The sequence below is a fragment of the Poeciliopsis prolifica genome, unplaced genomic scaffold (genome assembly GCF_027474105.1).
Source record: "Poeciliopsis prolifica strain line A6 unplaced genomic scaffold, Auburn_PproV2 SCAFFOLD003, whole genome shotgun sequence".
Taxonomy (NCBI): Eukaryota; Metazoa; Chordata; class Actinopteri; order Cyprinodontiformes; family Poeciliidae; genus Poeciliopsis; species Poeciliopsis prolifica.
The window spans coordinates 13366435-13384633 of NW_026562378.1; the positions used below are offsets into that span (position 1 = coordinate 13366435).

At 38.3% G+C, this 18199-nt stretch overlaps 1 protein-coding gene across 3 annotated transcripts; it reads right to left on the reverse strand.

Annotated features, from left to right (window-relative positions):
• Positions 1 to 2091: 2091 nt before the first annotated feature.
• Positions 2092 to 17945, reverse strand: capzb (capping actin protein of muscle Z-line subunit beta). Of its 3 annotated transcripts, none has more exons than XM_055025576.1 (10): positions 17672 to 17945; positions 9048 to 9137; positions 7966 to 8087; positions 6158 to 6271; positions 5934 to 6075; positions 5504 to 5620; positions 5360 to 5425; positions 4804 to 4880; positions 4475 to 4569; positions 2092 to 3040 (listed from the first exon to the last, which is right to left on the reverse strand). In XM_055025576.1, exons 1-9 carry the CDS (start codon positions 17672 to 17674, stop codon positions 4476 to 4478), a joined length of 825 nt encoding a protein of 274 aa, XP_054881551.1. In that variant the 5' UTR covers positions 17675 to 17945; the 3' UTR covers positions 2092 to 3040; position 4475. The 3 variants fall into 3 exon arrangements, with proteins under 3 accessions (XP_054881551.1, XP_054881547.1, XP_054881555.1); XM_055025572.1 differs by having other exon boundaries at positions 4468 to 4569; positions 17672 to 17944; XM_055025580.1 differs by lacking the exon at positions 4475 to 4569 and having other exon boundaries at positions 17672 to 17944.
• Positions 17946 to 18199: the final 254 nt, after the last annotated feature.

An 18199-nucleotide genomic window follows, 5' to 3' on the forward strand; every position in this document is an offset into this window, starting at 1 on the left:
TTGTTTGTTTCTTGGTTAAAAACTGATTCCTGGCTTAACAGGAAAACAGTCAAATGCTTAAAATATGTGGAGAAACTTTAGAAATAGCAGGAAATCTCAAGCAGAACAAAACTCTTTAATCTGTTTTAATCTGCTGAAACTGGGTTAAGAAGGCAAAAAGATGGAATGGAAATGGAAATAAATCTTTATTTTGCCTCACTGGGAAAACTCAGATCTACCAGCAGCGATCTTAATGGGAGCATGCAAATTAAAAATGAGATGAAAAACATAAAAACAAAATAAAATAAGAGATATACAAATTTACAGCATAAAAATGCTGTTATTTAAAGTCTAATATTCATGTTTAAATAAATGTGCAGAGTAAAAAAAAAATGGAGATCTTCATCATTTGGGCAAGATGCTGAGAAAATACACAACTGTGTTATCAGCATAAAGACGACATTTACAGAAATAACATAAAGATTGTTAGGACTGATGAGAAATCTGGAGACTACATATCTCAATAAACTAATAAAACATTTAAGAGCCTCATTAACACTCCAAAACGGGCAAAAAGAAATATTCACTGCCTCCAAACTAAAAGGTTTTCAGGTTGATTCAGCTCCTGTTTCTCAAAGCTTGTTTTCTTTTAAACATGGAACATTTTTGTCATTTACTTGTTGACCAGGACTTGAAAAACATTTTTCTGTACATATCTCAATGGGAATTTATCTTGTTTAAATAAAAAAACTACAAGGTAGTCACACACAGCACAGAGACCTGAAATAAGGAGATTGAGAATATATCTCAGATTAGTTGCATTATGTAAACTTATGAGAGGCCAGCGTGTTTGAGAGCTTGATTCGTGTGAAAAGATTTAATCTGGATTAAATCCTGTTTTTTAATAAAAATAGAAACCTAATAGAACAGCATGTTAGACAAGCAGAGAGCTACGTTCAAATTAAGTTTCATCAGCTCTAGAGAAAAGTCAGTCAGGCTATTTGCTTTAAAACTTTTACATGAACTTAGAGCAAGATCGGAGACAATGTTGAAGCATCTAAGACAATATGAACACAAAAAACAACTAAATGTCTGAGATATGGAGCAAGATGTGGTTTCCTTCTGTGTACAATAAGTTTTAATATTCCATTATTCTCCCAAATGACCATCAAGTGATGCACACTTGATGTTTTAATGTCTAGAAAAACCTATGAAAAACACTAATCTAACACACTATCTGTATATTTCTAATATTTCCTTGTGGCTTATTTATCCATTCTAGTAATTTAAACTGTTTCCTCAGTGTCTGCATGAGAAAAGTTGGTCCTGACGGAAAAAGTGAAAATATGTCAATATAAATTACATACTGTAACAGAAAATATTTGACAACAGTGACACCTGGTGGACAAACAGCAGCAGCACAACCGGAAACCAGAACAACATCGTGATTCTTCTAAATATTTGACTCTGAAGCCACTTAACTAGACTGAATCCTTGGAGATGCATCAAATTAAATCTTTCAGGGAACCCAAGAACATAAAATAAAGAATCATTTTAGAGATTAGAAAATGCATGCTTGTACTTTTAACAAAATTCAGTGCAGTCTAATCTTTGCAGTAGATAAAAGAAACAAATTAACAAGTATATTTTATTTAAAATATAATTTAAAGGTTTATATCAGTGATTTTATGTCACTTTCCACTTCAGAGAAGTTTTTGTTTTAGCCAATAATGATAATTATTACTTAGTGAATCCTCAAATTCAGCTTCCATGAAAATTTTAAAATTACATTTAACCAATAACTTCATTCTGAGGCCTGGATGTGAAATTGTAGTCAGCTTTTGCAGTGAATTTATCATTTACCAAAGACTGACATATTTTCCACGCAGGCCCGAAAAAAAAGAAAAATACATAATATACACGAGGAGAAATACTTTTCCACAGCACTTTTTAACAAAGAAGCTTTTAACATTTTTTTAGCATTAATTCAGAGCATGTTGAAAAAATGTAAATGTTTAGTGTTTCCAAAATGTTCATATATTTGCTATTGAGAGTCCAATGCATCCACTTCCTGCTGTAAGTGTGACACCAAATAAATACAGGAGAGAAGCGAAGCTTTTACAGTTTTTATTGTTGCTGGAGGCTCTAATACAATATGAATCATAAGCTTTACAAAAGACAAAAACAAAAAAAAACAAACAAAAAAAAAAGAACAAAAGCTTCCCCTCCAAAATGGAAACAAATGTTTCCTCTGAGACACAAAGACAAACTGTGACCCCCCAACAAAAATCAGAAGATGAAGAGAGAGAAGAAGAGTAGAGGGGGAAGTAACTGTGATGTTTCTCTGTGTGCATGTCGGGGTGTTGTGTCCAGGGTGATTATAACAGTCCATCCCCATGCTCCCACACAGGCTCACATGCATGCAGAAAGAGGAAAACAAAGTCAAAACCTGGTTGTGCGGAAAGAAAGGACGCCCTCATGTTTATATCCCTTGGAAGGCCGATAGATATATGTGGACAGTTATATTCTATACAAATATATCGGGGAGGGAGTCGTAGACAAAGTAGGAGCAGGAGATAAATCCGATGAGTAAAACGACATCACCGCCAAGCCTACAGCAACTACGGCTCAGTCTGTGTCCGAGTCCAGAGTCGCTCCTGCTTTCTTCAAACCAGGGACAATTACTACAGGGATCCTCACACTGTAGGATCATCATTAACCGTGGTAATACTATCAACAACATGGGAGACGGAGAGAAACGGAGCGAGACTGAATGGCTTATTGGCAGATGAAACGTAAGATGGAGGAAAAAAAAACAAAACATACAAAGCAAAGCATTTTTTCCTTTTTGTTTTCAACAAATAAAAAGAGTGCAGCACTGAAACGGATACGGAGGGAGAGACAGAAAGAAAAGATGGCAGAGATGAGGTGGAGAGAGGGATTGGGAGAAGAGGAGAACCGACAGTTGCTTCTCTAGCCATTGTGTTTGTGTTTGAGGGCCTTCACTAAGTCGGCCTTCAGAGCCTCCTTCTGTAGCTTGTCAGCCTGACTCTGAACGCTCCTGTGCAGAGGGAGAGAGGAAGAAAGTCAGCGATCAAACATCACAACTCTATCAATTACTGAAAAATACCTTCTTTTTATTTGTTACATTTTATGATAACGTTCTCACTTTTTAGGAAATTTAACATCACAACTACAAATATAAATCAAAGTCTATCCAGGAATTTGAAGCATAATTTGCAGCCTGAACAGAGCATTCAAACATTTCTTTGTGATATTGCAAAAAGTTCACACAGTTAATTGTGATTTAATATGTTTTCCAGCTCCATATTAAATTCAAACTTGTGCATCAAATCCTTGTTTTTAAACATGTTGGTGAAATCTGTTAAAAAGTAATTGTTAAAATGCATCAACTACAGCTGAAGATATTATCCATGAGTGTATGTAAACATGTGACCCCAACAGTTCACACTGCAAACAAACACTGTGAAAACTTAACACTGTTAAGAGTCGCAAACTTGTGTGTGAAATTTGACCTTCATAATTTGTACATTTTAAAGTTCCTTGTTGCGATTCTTTAATTTCAGCGTCTGAAACTTGGGGTCATAAAGGTCGGGTTTGTTCACTGTGGTTAAAAAAAAAAATCTCATCAGGACAACAAGCTGATAAACCAGAGAGGATAGTTAAATAAAAACATCAGCCTGGTTAGTGTGTTAACACAAAGGTAAACAAACCTTCACAACATGCCTCATGAATGTTTCTAACTCTGAATGCTAGACATGCAAGTCTGTCCTAAAGCCAGATAAAAAAAAAAAAGAGATGCTCATCTAAGTAGATCTTCTTCCACAGATGAACATTCAGACGTCATAAAAATATTCCTCAAGAGTAGAACTACTTCAACACATTTTTAACAAACTAAAAAGTAACCTTCCAAATAATTCAGATTCTTCAAAGAGTTATTATAGACGGTGATGGGTGTTGGCAGGGAAAATCTACTGTAGCAGTCTGTGTTACAGCGAATCTGAAGAAGCTTCTGACTGAGGGCACTATTTTCCCAACTGGAAATTAATTCCCCAAGGTGTTTTAAGTTGAAGTTTATGTTTTTTGATCTCAAATTTGGATTCAAAATATTGACTTAAATTTATTCATTCACTCCCTGCAGGACAAAGTCACAAATCCTCTGGCAGGTCAGGGCTGCAGGACATCGAAAGAACGGCTAAACGCAACGCAAGTACGCAAAAAAGGGAAAAAAAAGGTTTTCTGTAATTGTAGTTACTTAAAACTAACTAATTGAAATGATTTTTATTCAGTGGTATTTAGCGATACTTCGTAATAAAATTACTCAAGTAAAGTAAGTCTGTTTCTTTCTCCGATGTTTATTCTTGTGACATCCTGGGGGAAAGGTGTGACAGTTTTCTAACTGGCTGCGACTTCAGCTCAGGCTTCAAGTTATTTTCACACAGAAACACTCGTCCATGCCAGGTGTACCTCTGACCCTAGTCAATGAAGATCTGACGCTGAGTGAGGACCTGCGACAGCTCCCTCTGGAGCTGTCGGTACTTTTGATTATCAGGCAAAGACTCGATAGATCTGGAGCGCAGAGGAGAAGCAGCGGGAGGAGAGAGAGGTGACACATGAGAGACATGAAAACAGAACCAGGTTTGGTGGAAGAGACAGAAATATGAGAAATGAACCCAGAGAAAGTCGGGAGTTCAGCAGCTCACAGGTTACCTCACTGTGGGAGATTCAATAAGCTGCTGAGTGAAGGATCTGGAAAAAGGTATCAATAAACGCTGAGAGCGCCACTCTGAGGTGCTGCCGTACCTTAGGCCGTTAACGATATCCTTGGTCTTCCCAAAGTAGATTTCATTCAGTGTGGAGCGAATCTTGTTCTCCATGTCCTGAAACAACACAATTACCATTTTAAAAATTGCTTTATTTATTTTAACTGGACAACATTTTCAGGTGAAATTGTGACAACTGTGTAGCATAGCAGAAGAAATCTCCAAGCGTCAAAGATTTTCTGTGAAAGGTCATTTAAATTTGTAAATTAATGCCCTATTTTTGTGTGCATAGCTTGTAAAACTGTATTTTGTGCCATTTTGGTAATATAATAAACCTTTACCCTGAACAATAACAGTGTTGAGATTAAATCCTTGTTATTTTACCGTACAGCTCCATCGTGTTCACAACTAGATCAAACACATGGAGTGATTTTTCATTTCATAAACACTCTGTCTCTTATTATTGTCTCTGAACTTTAGTTTCATATTGATAAACATTTTATGCATCTCTCTCAAGCAAGTTTAGAAAATCTGACCAACAAATTATATTTTTATAAGTAGAGAGTTTAAAAGAAAAATAAATGGCTTGCACTGACTTCGACAAGGCGACCGATGTTAGCGATATGAGGTGAGGACTCTCCGACTGTCTCGTCTTTCTCCATCTGTGAAAAAGATTTAAAAAGTGTTTTTATTCCTGGTCTGGATGGATAAACGGTCAGCAGTGCTCCTCCACTGAGTACCTGTCTTGTAAGGCTGCCTCCCAGGTTCATGGTGCCAGAGCCGGTCTTGGTTGTCTGGAGCCACAGCATGACGGTGGAGGTGAGTTTGTAGTGAGCAGTGCGACCGCTAGACTTCTCCTGCTCACAGGATGAACAGCAGCTGGTTAGAAAACATGGCGACAACCAACTTCCTCAACATTCACTGCTGCTGGTGGATGTCAAAATAAATCCTTAGAAAGGTTCAACAAGAAACCAGATCATCATATCAATCAGGACAGGACAATAAATCAATAAGAATACAGATATTGCTACAAGCCGAGGACCGGACTGGTTCAACATTTACTAAAATATATTGAAATGATTGCATAGCCTATTGAACCAAGACCTAACACAGTGTATATTATTTATCTGTATGTATAAACAAAGTTTGAAAATGTCAGCGCTATCTCACCTGCACCTCCACCACATGAATCGAGTCCCAGCATCCTTTAATCTTCTTGGATCCATCGCCGGCCTTTTTGATGAGAATAACTCCTGCGAAGCCATGATCCAAGTCCCAGAGATACACAGAGGACACGCCGCCCTCAAAGTACCTGAACATTACAGGTAGATAATGCCACGGTCACAAGAGGGCAGCACTGATCTGCAAGTACAAACCTCCAGTTCCACACTCACAGGTCCCTGTACTGATCGAAGGCGTTGTTTGCTTCCACTTCAAGTTTCCTCAACCGAGCTGAAGGCATTGCACCATCTTCAATGGGAGGTTCGTACTTATTACTCCATGGGGATCTGATGATTGAGAAATAACACCAATTCACTGATAAATCTCCAAACAGACTTAAAACCTCTGAATGGCAAATTAAAGGTGAGACTACGTGCGTGTAAAAAGGCCTGCAGATGAATTTATAGAACTGTAAGGGGGGAAATAAAACATCTCCAGTCAGTCGATTGCTGCTGCAGGAGCAGCAAAAACCAAATCTGCTATGCAAAGAGGAATCCAGGCTATTTTTAGCCAAGCTAATGTAGCTGCTGCTGTGCTTTGCTCTGCTGCAACAGGAAAAGGAACTACTGCCTCACAGTTCATTCTGCTGGACCAAACCTCTGTTCCCCTTTAAGCTTGGTTGCTAACAATGCTAATCATTAAACCTGTCATGACAGGGGAACTACTTTCTGCCATTTTTCTGTTCAATTTGAAGGAGGCACAGAGAAAGAGTTAGCAAGAGATAATTTTTGGTTTGGAGTGGATTTATTTTGTGTTAATTTTATAAGTCATAAAAATAGGGTGCATCCTATCCTGACAATCAAAAAACAAATATTACCTGCACTTAAATACTTTGTTGTACTAATGCTTGTGATCACCATGCTTGGGTTTTAGAGAAATAAAAAGCTCTGAACAAATATTAGAAACTATTCTAATTGATGCAATAATTGTTTGTTATTCCAAGAGTCCTGAAGTCTCACTCTACATGCTAATGCTACGCTCTGGCTGTTGGATGATGTAGAACAGAAAATTCACTTTATCTTCATTCAAAGACAGAATACAGGATACATTCATAATATAAGACATATATAAAAACTAAAATATTTGCAGTTGTAGAGTGGGAACTAAAAGAGCTCTATGCATCACTCTTATTAAGATAACGCCTCTTTACAAACTACTGTTTGCAAACTAATGTCGAGTCACTGTGGCATTTTACCACAGTTTCTTCGTCAACAGAGCATCTAAAATGCTGCCAGACAATCATCTTGAAATGTGGAAGACATTTCTTCTGGTTATCACACAAAAAGAAAACCTTTCCAAATACTCCTTACAAGAAGACTTGAGAGAGGAGCTGATGAATCCGATCTATGGGAAGAGTAATCCCATTATTACTCTTCTTCATATTCCAGTTGCACACTGATCTCTTGCACCTACTTTACAAGATGAAGGTCCAAGCTGGCAGCAACTATTGCTGTGTTCCAGTTGCACTCAGAACTGGGAAATTCCGACTTCCCAGTCAGAGAAATCAGCCATCCCAAGCCGGATCAACTCTGACTTCCCTCCAGTTATGAATGTAAGACAGACTTTGCGTTTCAATATGGCCTCTCTTTGCGTCAACAGAGGTGGAGACGTTTATTTTACAAGAGACACAAGTAGAAGCGTCTAAAATCAATGTTGCATGTAGCGCCTGTAACTCTAAACTGAACAATTTAAAAGCAGAGTTAAAATTATGTTTGTCTGAGTTTTTGTAAACAATGTATAAAGGTGTTGCCATGTCGAACTTCAGACTTCTTAACTAGCACGTTGTTATCGAGTCCGGCTGCTCTGAGTTCCCACTTCCCAGGAAACAGGAACGCAACTATCACCACCAGGCCTGAACAAATTCAAACTGATGTTTCAAATATTGTGGAGTTTCAGATCAGGCGGTATCGTCACGCCCATACCACATAACGTTTGGATACATTTTCTGCATCGGGTAATTAATTTAAATTATGTACTGCACCTGTAAGAATCGCCGTCTCGATTGTAATCACAGAGCAGGTAGTCTTTCCCCACCACTTTGTCGCGGGCGATCTTCAGGGGCTGGTCCACTGAGGAGAGGAGGTCCTCGCACAGACTGGGCACCTGCAGCCAAACAGACACCGGCTCTAATCAAAACTGTACTCAGTTCAAATAAACAGCTAGACTCCTCAGATATCTGATGAAATGCATACAGTGATGCTTTAGTTGAGACTCTCTGGTACTGATGGCACCTTTAAAGGATTTTCTCAGGGAAGAGAAACAGAAAAGCAAAACATGGAGTTTGGGATATTTGATACTTTTAAGCTCTAATCACATTCCAGCTTCACCCATATGAGGTAAATAAAATATAATTGGGAAATATAATATCTAAAGGGGTACAAATTAGTTCTCACAGACTGACATGGAGTCCCCCCTCCTTCACGCTCTTGCATCAGAGCACAAACACAAAGGCAGCCCTGTTATCCTGCAAAAGCCCCCATACCCCAAACAGACACTCTCCCACATAAACGCACCTGGCAGCCCAGACTGGCCAAGAGCACAGAAGCGAGTCTGAACTGGGAATATAGTGTGGAGAGTAAAGAAATGTAGAATCAGAGGGTAAAAGATGAGAGATGTGGGACAAAACAGGAACAGGAGAAGAGATTTTAGCTGGCAAGATAAAGTTTCAGTGGTGGCAGAGCCAAGAAGAAATTGGCAGCGGAGGTGATTGACAGCTGTGATAATGATCACTAATAACCGGACATAGTGGTCGCTTGGTATGAAAAGAGCAGGTGTTCATGGGGTTACAGGTTAGAGGGAATGAGTGAGGACCCGGCTGAAAACATACGGATGGAAAACCTGGAGGAAAAGTGTTTAAGGTAATTTATGATGCAACTTCTGTTAAAATCAAGAAAGAAAATCTGAATTACTGCTATATCAACTGCTAAGGTAAAACTATTCATCGAGAAATCATGTTAATGAGCAGAAATGATCATCCTTGCATGTAATAAATAAAACACAGGGAATTTAAAGGCATACAGTAATTCCTGCAAAGACTTATGGTCACCAAAGGAAGGTACTGACCAGGTCGATGAGGTCACTGAGGTTCTTCTCGATCTGCTGAGGAGGCAGACGCCTCATCAGGTCCAGAGCACAATCCAACTGTTGATCGTTCTGAAACACAGAGACATCAAACACTTAAAACTCATGAGAGATGAGAGTCAACATGGCGTTCCTTTAAAAAAATAAAAACAAACAGGGTTTCTGGACATCAGAGAATCTACTTTTAACATTATCCCAGAAAATAAAGCTTCAGAAACCTAAAACACACAACAACTAAAGCTAATTAATTACAGATGCTTGCATTGTGCAAAGATTAGGGCATTAAATGTGGCATTAAAAACGACAAGTATTGTTTATGTTAGAAAGTAACTAAAACCTTTCCAGCTCTATGGTGTTATCATTGGAGAATAGCAGAGTAATGATGCATCATATGGATCTGAAAGCCAAAAAATGTCTTGATCTGTAAATTAATGCAGAATTTAGTCCAGATGTAACAGCTGTTTATCGCAGTTTAAGCTTTTGTAAATGATAAAAATGTCAGGAGCAGGCGATGTCTTCAGTTCTTTTGTAATTTTGGAGTGATGGCGGTTTGCAGGAGATTAAAAGCCTGACTGTAACCCGGTACAGCTGTAAATGAATATTGTTGCTTCTCATTTGTTCTGACGTCAATATTTTCAAATGAGAGCACAATAATTTTTTTAGATCTCGTCACGTTCTTCACTTTACCAGACAGATTGTATTAATTTAACTTTATAAGTCAGGCAATAGAAATCACGCCCAGCTTTTCAAAATGGGTTAACCAAAGATAAACAAGGTCATTTTTATAGATAAATGTTGGTTTGGGCAGCTTATTTCTCTTAAATAAATGATGGCTGATATTTATGGCTTCTGGGATCAGAAACAAAATATGACAAAAACACCACAAAGAAACAAAGTGGCCAAATAATTTTGAGCCGTACTGACAGTATAGACATATTTGTATAAATTATATATTTAGTCATAAATCATAAAAATAAACCAAATCAACCCTTTAGGATTTAGTCCAGGTTTGACCAATCCAAATATTAGAATTTCTACTTTTAGTTTGTCTCTGTCTGAAGTGCTCCTAATGCTAAAAACACACTTGCTCAACATACAATATTCCACACAAGTTTAGACCAGTATAATTTATTTTACATTTTGAACTTGAAATTAAAAAACAACCCACATTCCCTGATATTTAAAGGGTTAGGAACCACAGTCTACAAACTAAAATCCATCATTAATAGAGACTCTCTCAAAAAATGCTTAGAACAGCTTATTTTAATAGTTCACACACCAAATACACCTTAATATGCATTAATACTCACAGCAGAAACACTATTGGGCCGACAGCAGAAGCCAACATCTACAGTCTTTCTTATTTCTGCTCTTTGGGTTACAGAAATCAGAGCCAAGAATAATGACCGGCGCTCCTGGTTTGCCTGCTTTAAAATGCCAGTCAATAAATAGCGTGTCGAGCCACAATGCTCGTAGGCACTTCAAATTCCCAACCTGAATTTTCTTTAAAATGTTTCAGATGTGCAGTATGAAAACAAATTCTGCAAACTGGCAAATTTTCACAAATAATTTGAAGTCACATTCCAAAGGAAAACCCAAGAACCACGAATAGAAGAGTCCACCATTAAGACTAAAACTGACTGCTTGTGTTGCCCCCAGGCCAATCTGCCTTGGGTGGAGAGCCACACTGTCAATATCAACAACTGTGACTGAATGTCCCAGTTAGCCCTGCAGAACCTCATCCTACAACATTATGCAACATTATGCCCCTACAACGTTATGCCTCTCTGCATTAGGGGTTTAATGTGCAGCCAAAATGCAGGAGTCCACTTCCACAGGCAATAACACCAAATGGCAGCCAGCCACTGCCAACCCAAACCACACAACAAACAATCTTTAGCATGTGTGAGAACTTCAATAAAGTCAGAAGCTCAGACTTAGCAGGAACATTTGTGTGTGTGAAACATGATGACCGATCCGGTAACGCAATAGCAGCAGTTATCACGCAGAAGCTGTTGCTCCAGTCCAAACAAACATCAAACTGGGAAGGTTACAATCGTCCTTTACAAGGAGATCCAATCCGATATTTCACGGGCGGAAATATCAGTGGAAAATATTAAAACAGTCACTGAATCTTCACAGGAGTGGACGTCCCAGGAAGTTCACACCAGCGCTAGGAATGCAGTGTGGCAAATGATTAGGATTGTTACAGTGGCAGTACAAGGACACAAGAGAGCTGAGAAAAAGAAAAAAAACAAACTGCAGAGATATTTTATTCAGACAAAACCAAAGAGGTGTTGTCTGGACCCGATCCAAAGCTCCAAAATAACAGGAGCTCTTCTTATTCTGGAGATACAGGAGATGTACTGATATTTTTAAGTGACTCTCTAACATCAGCGTCATACTGATGGGAGTTTATTCGGTGTTTTTTGCTTTAACATATTTAATAATTTTATGTTTATGTGTTTTAGCGCACAAAAATGTTTTCCTTCTAAATAACAAGAATAATTCATGTTTAAGATAAAGTTTTGTTTTAATGCACAACATTGATAGATTAAACTGTCACATGTTAAAATGAATCAGATAAATGTGTTCTGCATTACAGATAGCTCTATCGTTATGGGAAACATTTTATTTTTCAAGGAAATCAAATTATTTCATGAAGATACGGTACACAGTCATTTCAAGCCTACAGATGTATGAGTCATTCTCTCTCTTTCATATCCTTTAGTTTATTTTGAACTGCTTTGTATTTAAAGCTCTAAAATCTGTCAGCTGCACAAATAAAAACAATGCATGTAATGACCAATTTTACAACATGCTGTACATTAAATGCACAATATGACTGTGCAGGAAATGTTTATGCCTCAGCAAGAAATCTTTAGCTCTCTTCTACTCGGCGATCGGTAACAGACTCCAGATTTCAAGTTCAGCCTGAGGAGCCTCATGACTTCCCATGTGAGCATTTGGTAAAGGACAAAAGGAGCAGCAAACATCTCAAAGTTATTAAGTTACAAAATAAGCACAAATCACAACAAAGCTTTTATGTCAAAATTCTAGCAGAAATAGGCCATTAGATGTTTAATCTTTTGTGCTATTTGGCAGGGATGTGTGAGGGAAAAATGAGTTCTTCACCAGAATCGATTTTTAGCTTCACTGGTCAGTCAGTAACTGAACGTCCAATATTTTTCCAGTAAGTGAACCACAGACACAGACATGAAGAATTTCCATTTTTATTATAGGGAGTTTTATGATATGAAAGCACAAGACATGGAAGAGAGACATTTATAAGGAACCACATATCTGCAACATGTTGAGACATGACTCTGTAACTCGGTGAGTTTCAACAGGTAACAGGAAGGCTGGACGTATTCCAGCAAGGTTGTTGTTTCTATACTTTTGAGCTCTTACCCTGCGTCGATTATGGAGCAGGCAGGATTAGGAAATGTTGCCACATTTGTGGAAATCTTAGATAAGAATTCAAATTCTGGAGACGACACACAGAGGAGGTTGTTTCTGTAATGACAGCTGTACCAAAACAAGACTGTCAACAATGTTCAAAACTCAACTCTGGAATAATTTTGACCATTAAAGAACTCCATATTTCTACAGCAAATGTTCAACCATACAGAGACGAGTATGCCTCGAACCTTAAGGTAAATATTTAATGACCACTCACAGCAGGAAGGCTAGTAAAACCCAATTTGAATGTGTTTATGTGTTATGTTAAAGGTCTTCTTATATTAATCACATTTTCTATGTGTAGGTCAACATTTTACAAGAAAAGAAGATGGAAAATCATGAAGGAACTTCTGAATTATGCACTCTTTAGTTTGCATGGAGCATTACAGACGTCTCATTACGCTGTTCCTAAGGACATGTCCTGCTTGTTTTAGACATTCCCCTGCTGCCACCCACATGACGTAAATGAATGGATGGTGAACAGGCTTCTGTAAAACCTGGCAGGATGCAGAGGAAGCAATGCAATCATCTGAGTCTGATGGAGTGAAGCAGACAGGGGAGTGGGGCCCAAGGACCCAGACTGGGACCCGTTCACTGCTCAGGCATGAACAAGCAGAGGAAGAGGAAAATGTTATGAGATCAAACACAAAAAGAAGTTCACAAAAAATACAACAGGTTTGCACAAAAGCACATAATTAGCACCTCAAACAGACCAGAAATGCATTATTACTACTGATAGCAAATTTATAAAGCTGATAAGATACTGATTAAATCATCTGAGAATATAATATATAGTCTAACAAAAGGCTGCATCTAACTTTTGAATAACTTTTTACGAGTGATTTTTTTTTTTATTGTGTGAGTTTTTGTAAAAGACATTAGTTTAGGTGAGAAAGAGCGATGTGCGCTGTGGAAACCTTAGCTGCTCTGCTGGCCCAGTGTTTATCATGAGCCAAAACGTAAATTAAGCTGCTGAGAGCTCACTGACAGGGTGTGGCTACAACATGTTAAACACTTTCAACAAACTGCTCTACATGTGTAAAAGCCCATATTAACCGGAGGTTCGTCGCCTTTCCTCTACTTACTAAGTTAACTCATTTTTCCCACAAAGAAAGGCAACTAATGGCATAATACAGCCTGTTGGGAATATATAAGACAGGCAGGAAGTTATAAAATCCCACCAATAAAGTGCTTGTTTAAATCATCTTATCTTTTGACGGATGTGGAAAACAAAGGGCAATGGTGGCGAATCTAAAAGTGTTTAATCAGGACTGCTTCTATTCAGTGTCTGGATATTGATAATGTAGCAGGAATGGACTCTGAACTAGAGACAAAGTAAAAGCCTGAAGGTTAAAACACCAAACACTCAATAATACGTTGACAAGAGAAAAAAATAATTTACCCACCCAATGAACGGAAACCAAAACATTAAAACCGCTTCTAATTTCTTTATGTTTGCTTTGACAGCGGTCAGATTACTTCTAATCCTTTAAAGTGGTTTGATCAACACTTCTCCAGGCTTTCTGAAGGACTTTCCAGGTTTTTCTTAAAACTGATTATTTCTACAGTTTCTGTGCATTCACTGTAATTTTGAATCATTTTTTATACTGATAACTATAACGCAAATGCTTTCCAGAGGTTGGAAATTGGCCGATCAGCATAGAAATGCACAAAAATAAATAAATTGAACAATTTAATTGTATGAGGAGACACAGTTATGTAGTTTTGTGTGAGAATTAAAAACATATTTTAAATTTTTTTTTAAATTTATATAATTCTTGCAAAAACTCTTAACTGGCTCTTGTACCAACCATGTCAGTAAACATAGTTTAGGTGTCTGAAGATAATAAAGTGTTAAACATGATGCTCTAGGTCAAAATAACTTTATGAACATTATATGAATGTTATGCCTTCAATTTTAGAAACTTATTTGTCTTAATGACTGGTAGATCAGAGTCAAGTAGCTTAAATTAAAAAGCCAGACTGAAAGTGAGTTTTAAAAAGTGGTCAGAGTATTAAATGGAAGACCTTGAGAAAACCTGGATGTTGAAAAACCAGAAAGTTGTGGCAGCCTGACAGTAAAGTACAAAAAAATCAGAGGTGACTTCTGTTACATTTGCTTTGCCATCTGAGTTAATCATAAAACAGCTTAAAGCAGCCAGACTAAACCTTTTTACCTTCTGTACATCAGTAGCTTCTGTATCTACAGTGACGGCCTTTATCTGCTGCAGCAGCTTTATGAAATGAGAAATGTAAAAAGGCAAGCAAATAAGCTACAGTTGAATGAAAACCTTAGCGACTGCTACAAAGCACACAGCTTATGCAGGACTAAACTCAACCCCAGGGGAGCTTTCTTTCCCCTGACACACAGCGAACAGCAGGTCATGAGATCGCGGGGCTGAGCGGACCAGCCAGGGCATGAAACTGGGGAATGTGTGGGAGGATGCTCTCCAAACTGGAACAGAAGAGACACACAAAACTTGGGTTTTTAAGACGACTTACGGGTTTACGCTCTGTGCGACAAATATTTTCCTCTGGTGTCAAAGTTAATACTGGAATAAAATTCGACTTGAGCAAAATTGTCCCTCTGATCTGGAGGTGAAATTGATCAATTTTAAGTTGAAGCAACAGAAATAGTCACATGTGAGGAACAGGATCCATTTATGAAACTTTGCATTCATCAACAATCACCACTACGCATGTTGATTTCACCTTCTGTATTTGTAAACAAAGCAGCTCTTAGTCTACCTAAAGTGCTAAAAGCTAACATAATCCAGCACTATAATCTAATCCAAGAAAGCAATCCATGATGGAGTATGTAAACACTCTCCTTAAGCCTAACCCTGAGTTCAACAGGTTCCCACGCAATGCCTCTTCCTTAAGGTCACCTGCTGCCCATCTTCTCCAAAATCTCTTTCACCTGATGAGACAGCCTGTTTCAGACAGCAGCTGCATTCCTCAGCAGTGCTTTTCTGGTGTAAACACCGATCAGACCAGCAGACAAACCCCTGAGGTCAGGGCGGAGCAGGATGGATGAGGTGAGACCAAGGAGAAAGGGTGACAGCGGAGAAACTCCAGCTGCTGTTCTCGTCTTACACACAGCAGTGTTTAGTTTGCGTGGACGATCAAAAGATGTGCTACTTCTAAGTAAACCAAGTGGGTTTAACATGAAGGACAAACATTTTTTAAAAAGCTGGATTCAGCAGATTAGATGTTTACAACTCCCAACATTTCCTTCCTAAAACCCAGTCAGTAAACAGAATTAAATGATGCTAAATAAAAAAAAATAAAAAAACACCAGTATGTTAACTCACATATGGAAAACTTTTTATTTTACATAAAGCTGATATGAAACACACCACAGTACAGTACTGTGGTCTATTTATAGTCTTATGTGTCGACCTGGAAATAAAAACGTTGTCTGGAATTCTGACAAAGAGAGAGTTTTTAGTTACCGTCTTCTTTAGAAAGACCCGACAGAAAAACAGAGTACTGCTGGGTAAAAATTACAGAACTAGCCTTTTAAATCGGGAAATACAAGATGGTCCAACTTTCTCTTTCTGTACAGTTGAAACAAATCAATAGACAATAGATACAAATGTAGCATCAAATAAATTTGAAAAAATATACTATTAAATTCAATGTAGAATTTAAGACTATTTTCTATGGTCATAAAATGAAATAAATTAACAGATACACATTCATGGGTAATAAATTATTTGTTAATTGCCCCTAAAGCTTTTTATACATAAAGAAAAATCATGTACTGCAGGCTATTAATAGACGTGTTAAGGTCTTGACATTCTTTGATTTGTATTAAAGAAAAAAACATCTAAAAGCAAAAGTCACTGACAGAGTTGTCCGTATAGATCGAGAATTGTGAGTCGATTTAATATATATATATGACTTAAGCTTTTAATTGCCTTCATGTGAAACAGTCCAGGGAAAACTGACTAACTCTAATCTGTAGTAGAGTGACTGACTCAGTTTTAACATCTTTACAAAAGGAAACACTGTAAATTTTCCATTAAAATTAGTCTGTAATTAGTTTGTTAGTCGTTACTTGATGTTCCATTTGCTTAGATGTCATCAGGTACATTGATACATCTAATTCTTGATTATTCTTATTATTATAACTGAATTTTGATTCATCTTTGATCAGATTCTCAATAAATCCAAGAGACCACTGATTTCTTTTTGTAATATAACACACAATATTAAATGAGAAATTTCAGGGTTGACTTTTAATCGACTTAAGACTGTTAACTTAAATAATGTCACCTAATATTACTACTACTGTTTATTTGCAACAGGCAGCAGTTAGATTTGTTATTGTAGCTGTAGTACAAAAACAAGAGTCATCAAGAGTCTGTTTGAATTATCCTTCATGTCAGCACAAAATCAAATCATATTTACAAGCCTACTTTTCTGAAAAGCATGGTTCAAATTCTGATCTAATATTTGTATACAATCAGACTCATACTATTGCGCCTTGCTCTGACCCGAGCTGTCAATTTTCGCTTTCCTGGTTAACCCTGGATCTTATCGTTTGTAAAACCGGAGGAACATCAATGTTAACACCTCAAACAGAACAGAAATGCATTATTAAGACACAAAGAGAGTCGACTAACTAACATGACATGTTTTGAAATGAGTGATATTACTACAGAGAAACACAAAGTTACGGTGAAACTCTTAAGCCAGGGAAACCTTGCAGAGAGAGCTGCCAGCCAGTCATAGTTAAGAAAAAGAAGAGCCAGCAGTTTTATTTTAGCAGCAGGCAAACCGACGCTCGGCTATTTAAGTCTGCGTTAAAGGCTGGAGGGATTGTATGAGAGCTATATTAGGAATCTGTCGTTAACAAACTTGTGTCAAATCCAAAACATCCTGTGCTAACTGTGTGCCTACGGGGCATGTAGCTTGGCTGTTAGCAGGTGGCTAACTAGCAGGAAGAAGCAGAAGCTAGATTAGCAACGAAGCTAACTGCTCCTTATCGGTCACAGTTAAGATGCCTCGTTGAGTTATGCTCTCCGGTCCTCTCGGGTTACCAGCCAGCTCATCCAGCGACCCGGAGAGCTTCGGCACTCCAACCAGAAGCCTCTCACCCCGTCCCCGTTTCCCAGCAGCGTTAGCACGGCCCTTACCATGTCTGCGACGGTCTCTGCGGGGAACGGTTTCACCAACGGCTGTACACCTTAGCTTCGCTGTGATTTTACCCCTGGCGCCTCTCGACTTTTATTCTTTTCGCTGTATTTGTTTTCGTCCCCCCAGTGGAAGATGTTTTATTCGCCTCTCCCTCACTGAACCCAGCCCTGTCAGCGAAATTCACTTCCTCAACCGGGCTACAGGAAGGAGGCTGCGGTGAGAAAACAGCAGGCCTCGCTTCTACCTCCGGGTCACTCGGAGCTCTGCTCTCTTGCAACCAATAGCGAAGGAGCAAGAAAGGCATTGCCAAGTATGGAAAGAGAGCCGCTGAGCGACAAATATGCGGACGCAGAGGGCGGCAGAAAGACGGTTATACAAAATTATGACAGAACAGTTCCTGGAGTATGTTTACACTGGGAACAAAAAGGGCGACAGGATGCTTTTCAATGTAAATGTTCCGCCTGACGGATTCGGGAAACTTTTTAAAAAGTCCGTGTTCTGAAAGTACTAATAGTGCCATAAGCATA

Coding starts and splice junctions, on each gene's coding strand:
- capzb (XM_055025576.1), bottom strand. Junction 6,272..7,965: donor CGAGACGGCGATTCTTACAG/GTGCAGTACATA, acceptor CTCAATCATCAG/ATCCCCATGGAGTAATAAGT. Junction 6,076..6,157: donor TTCGATCAGTACAGGGACCT/GTGAGTGTGGAA, acceptor TGTAATGTTCAG/GTACTTTGAGGGCGGCGTGT.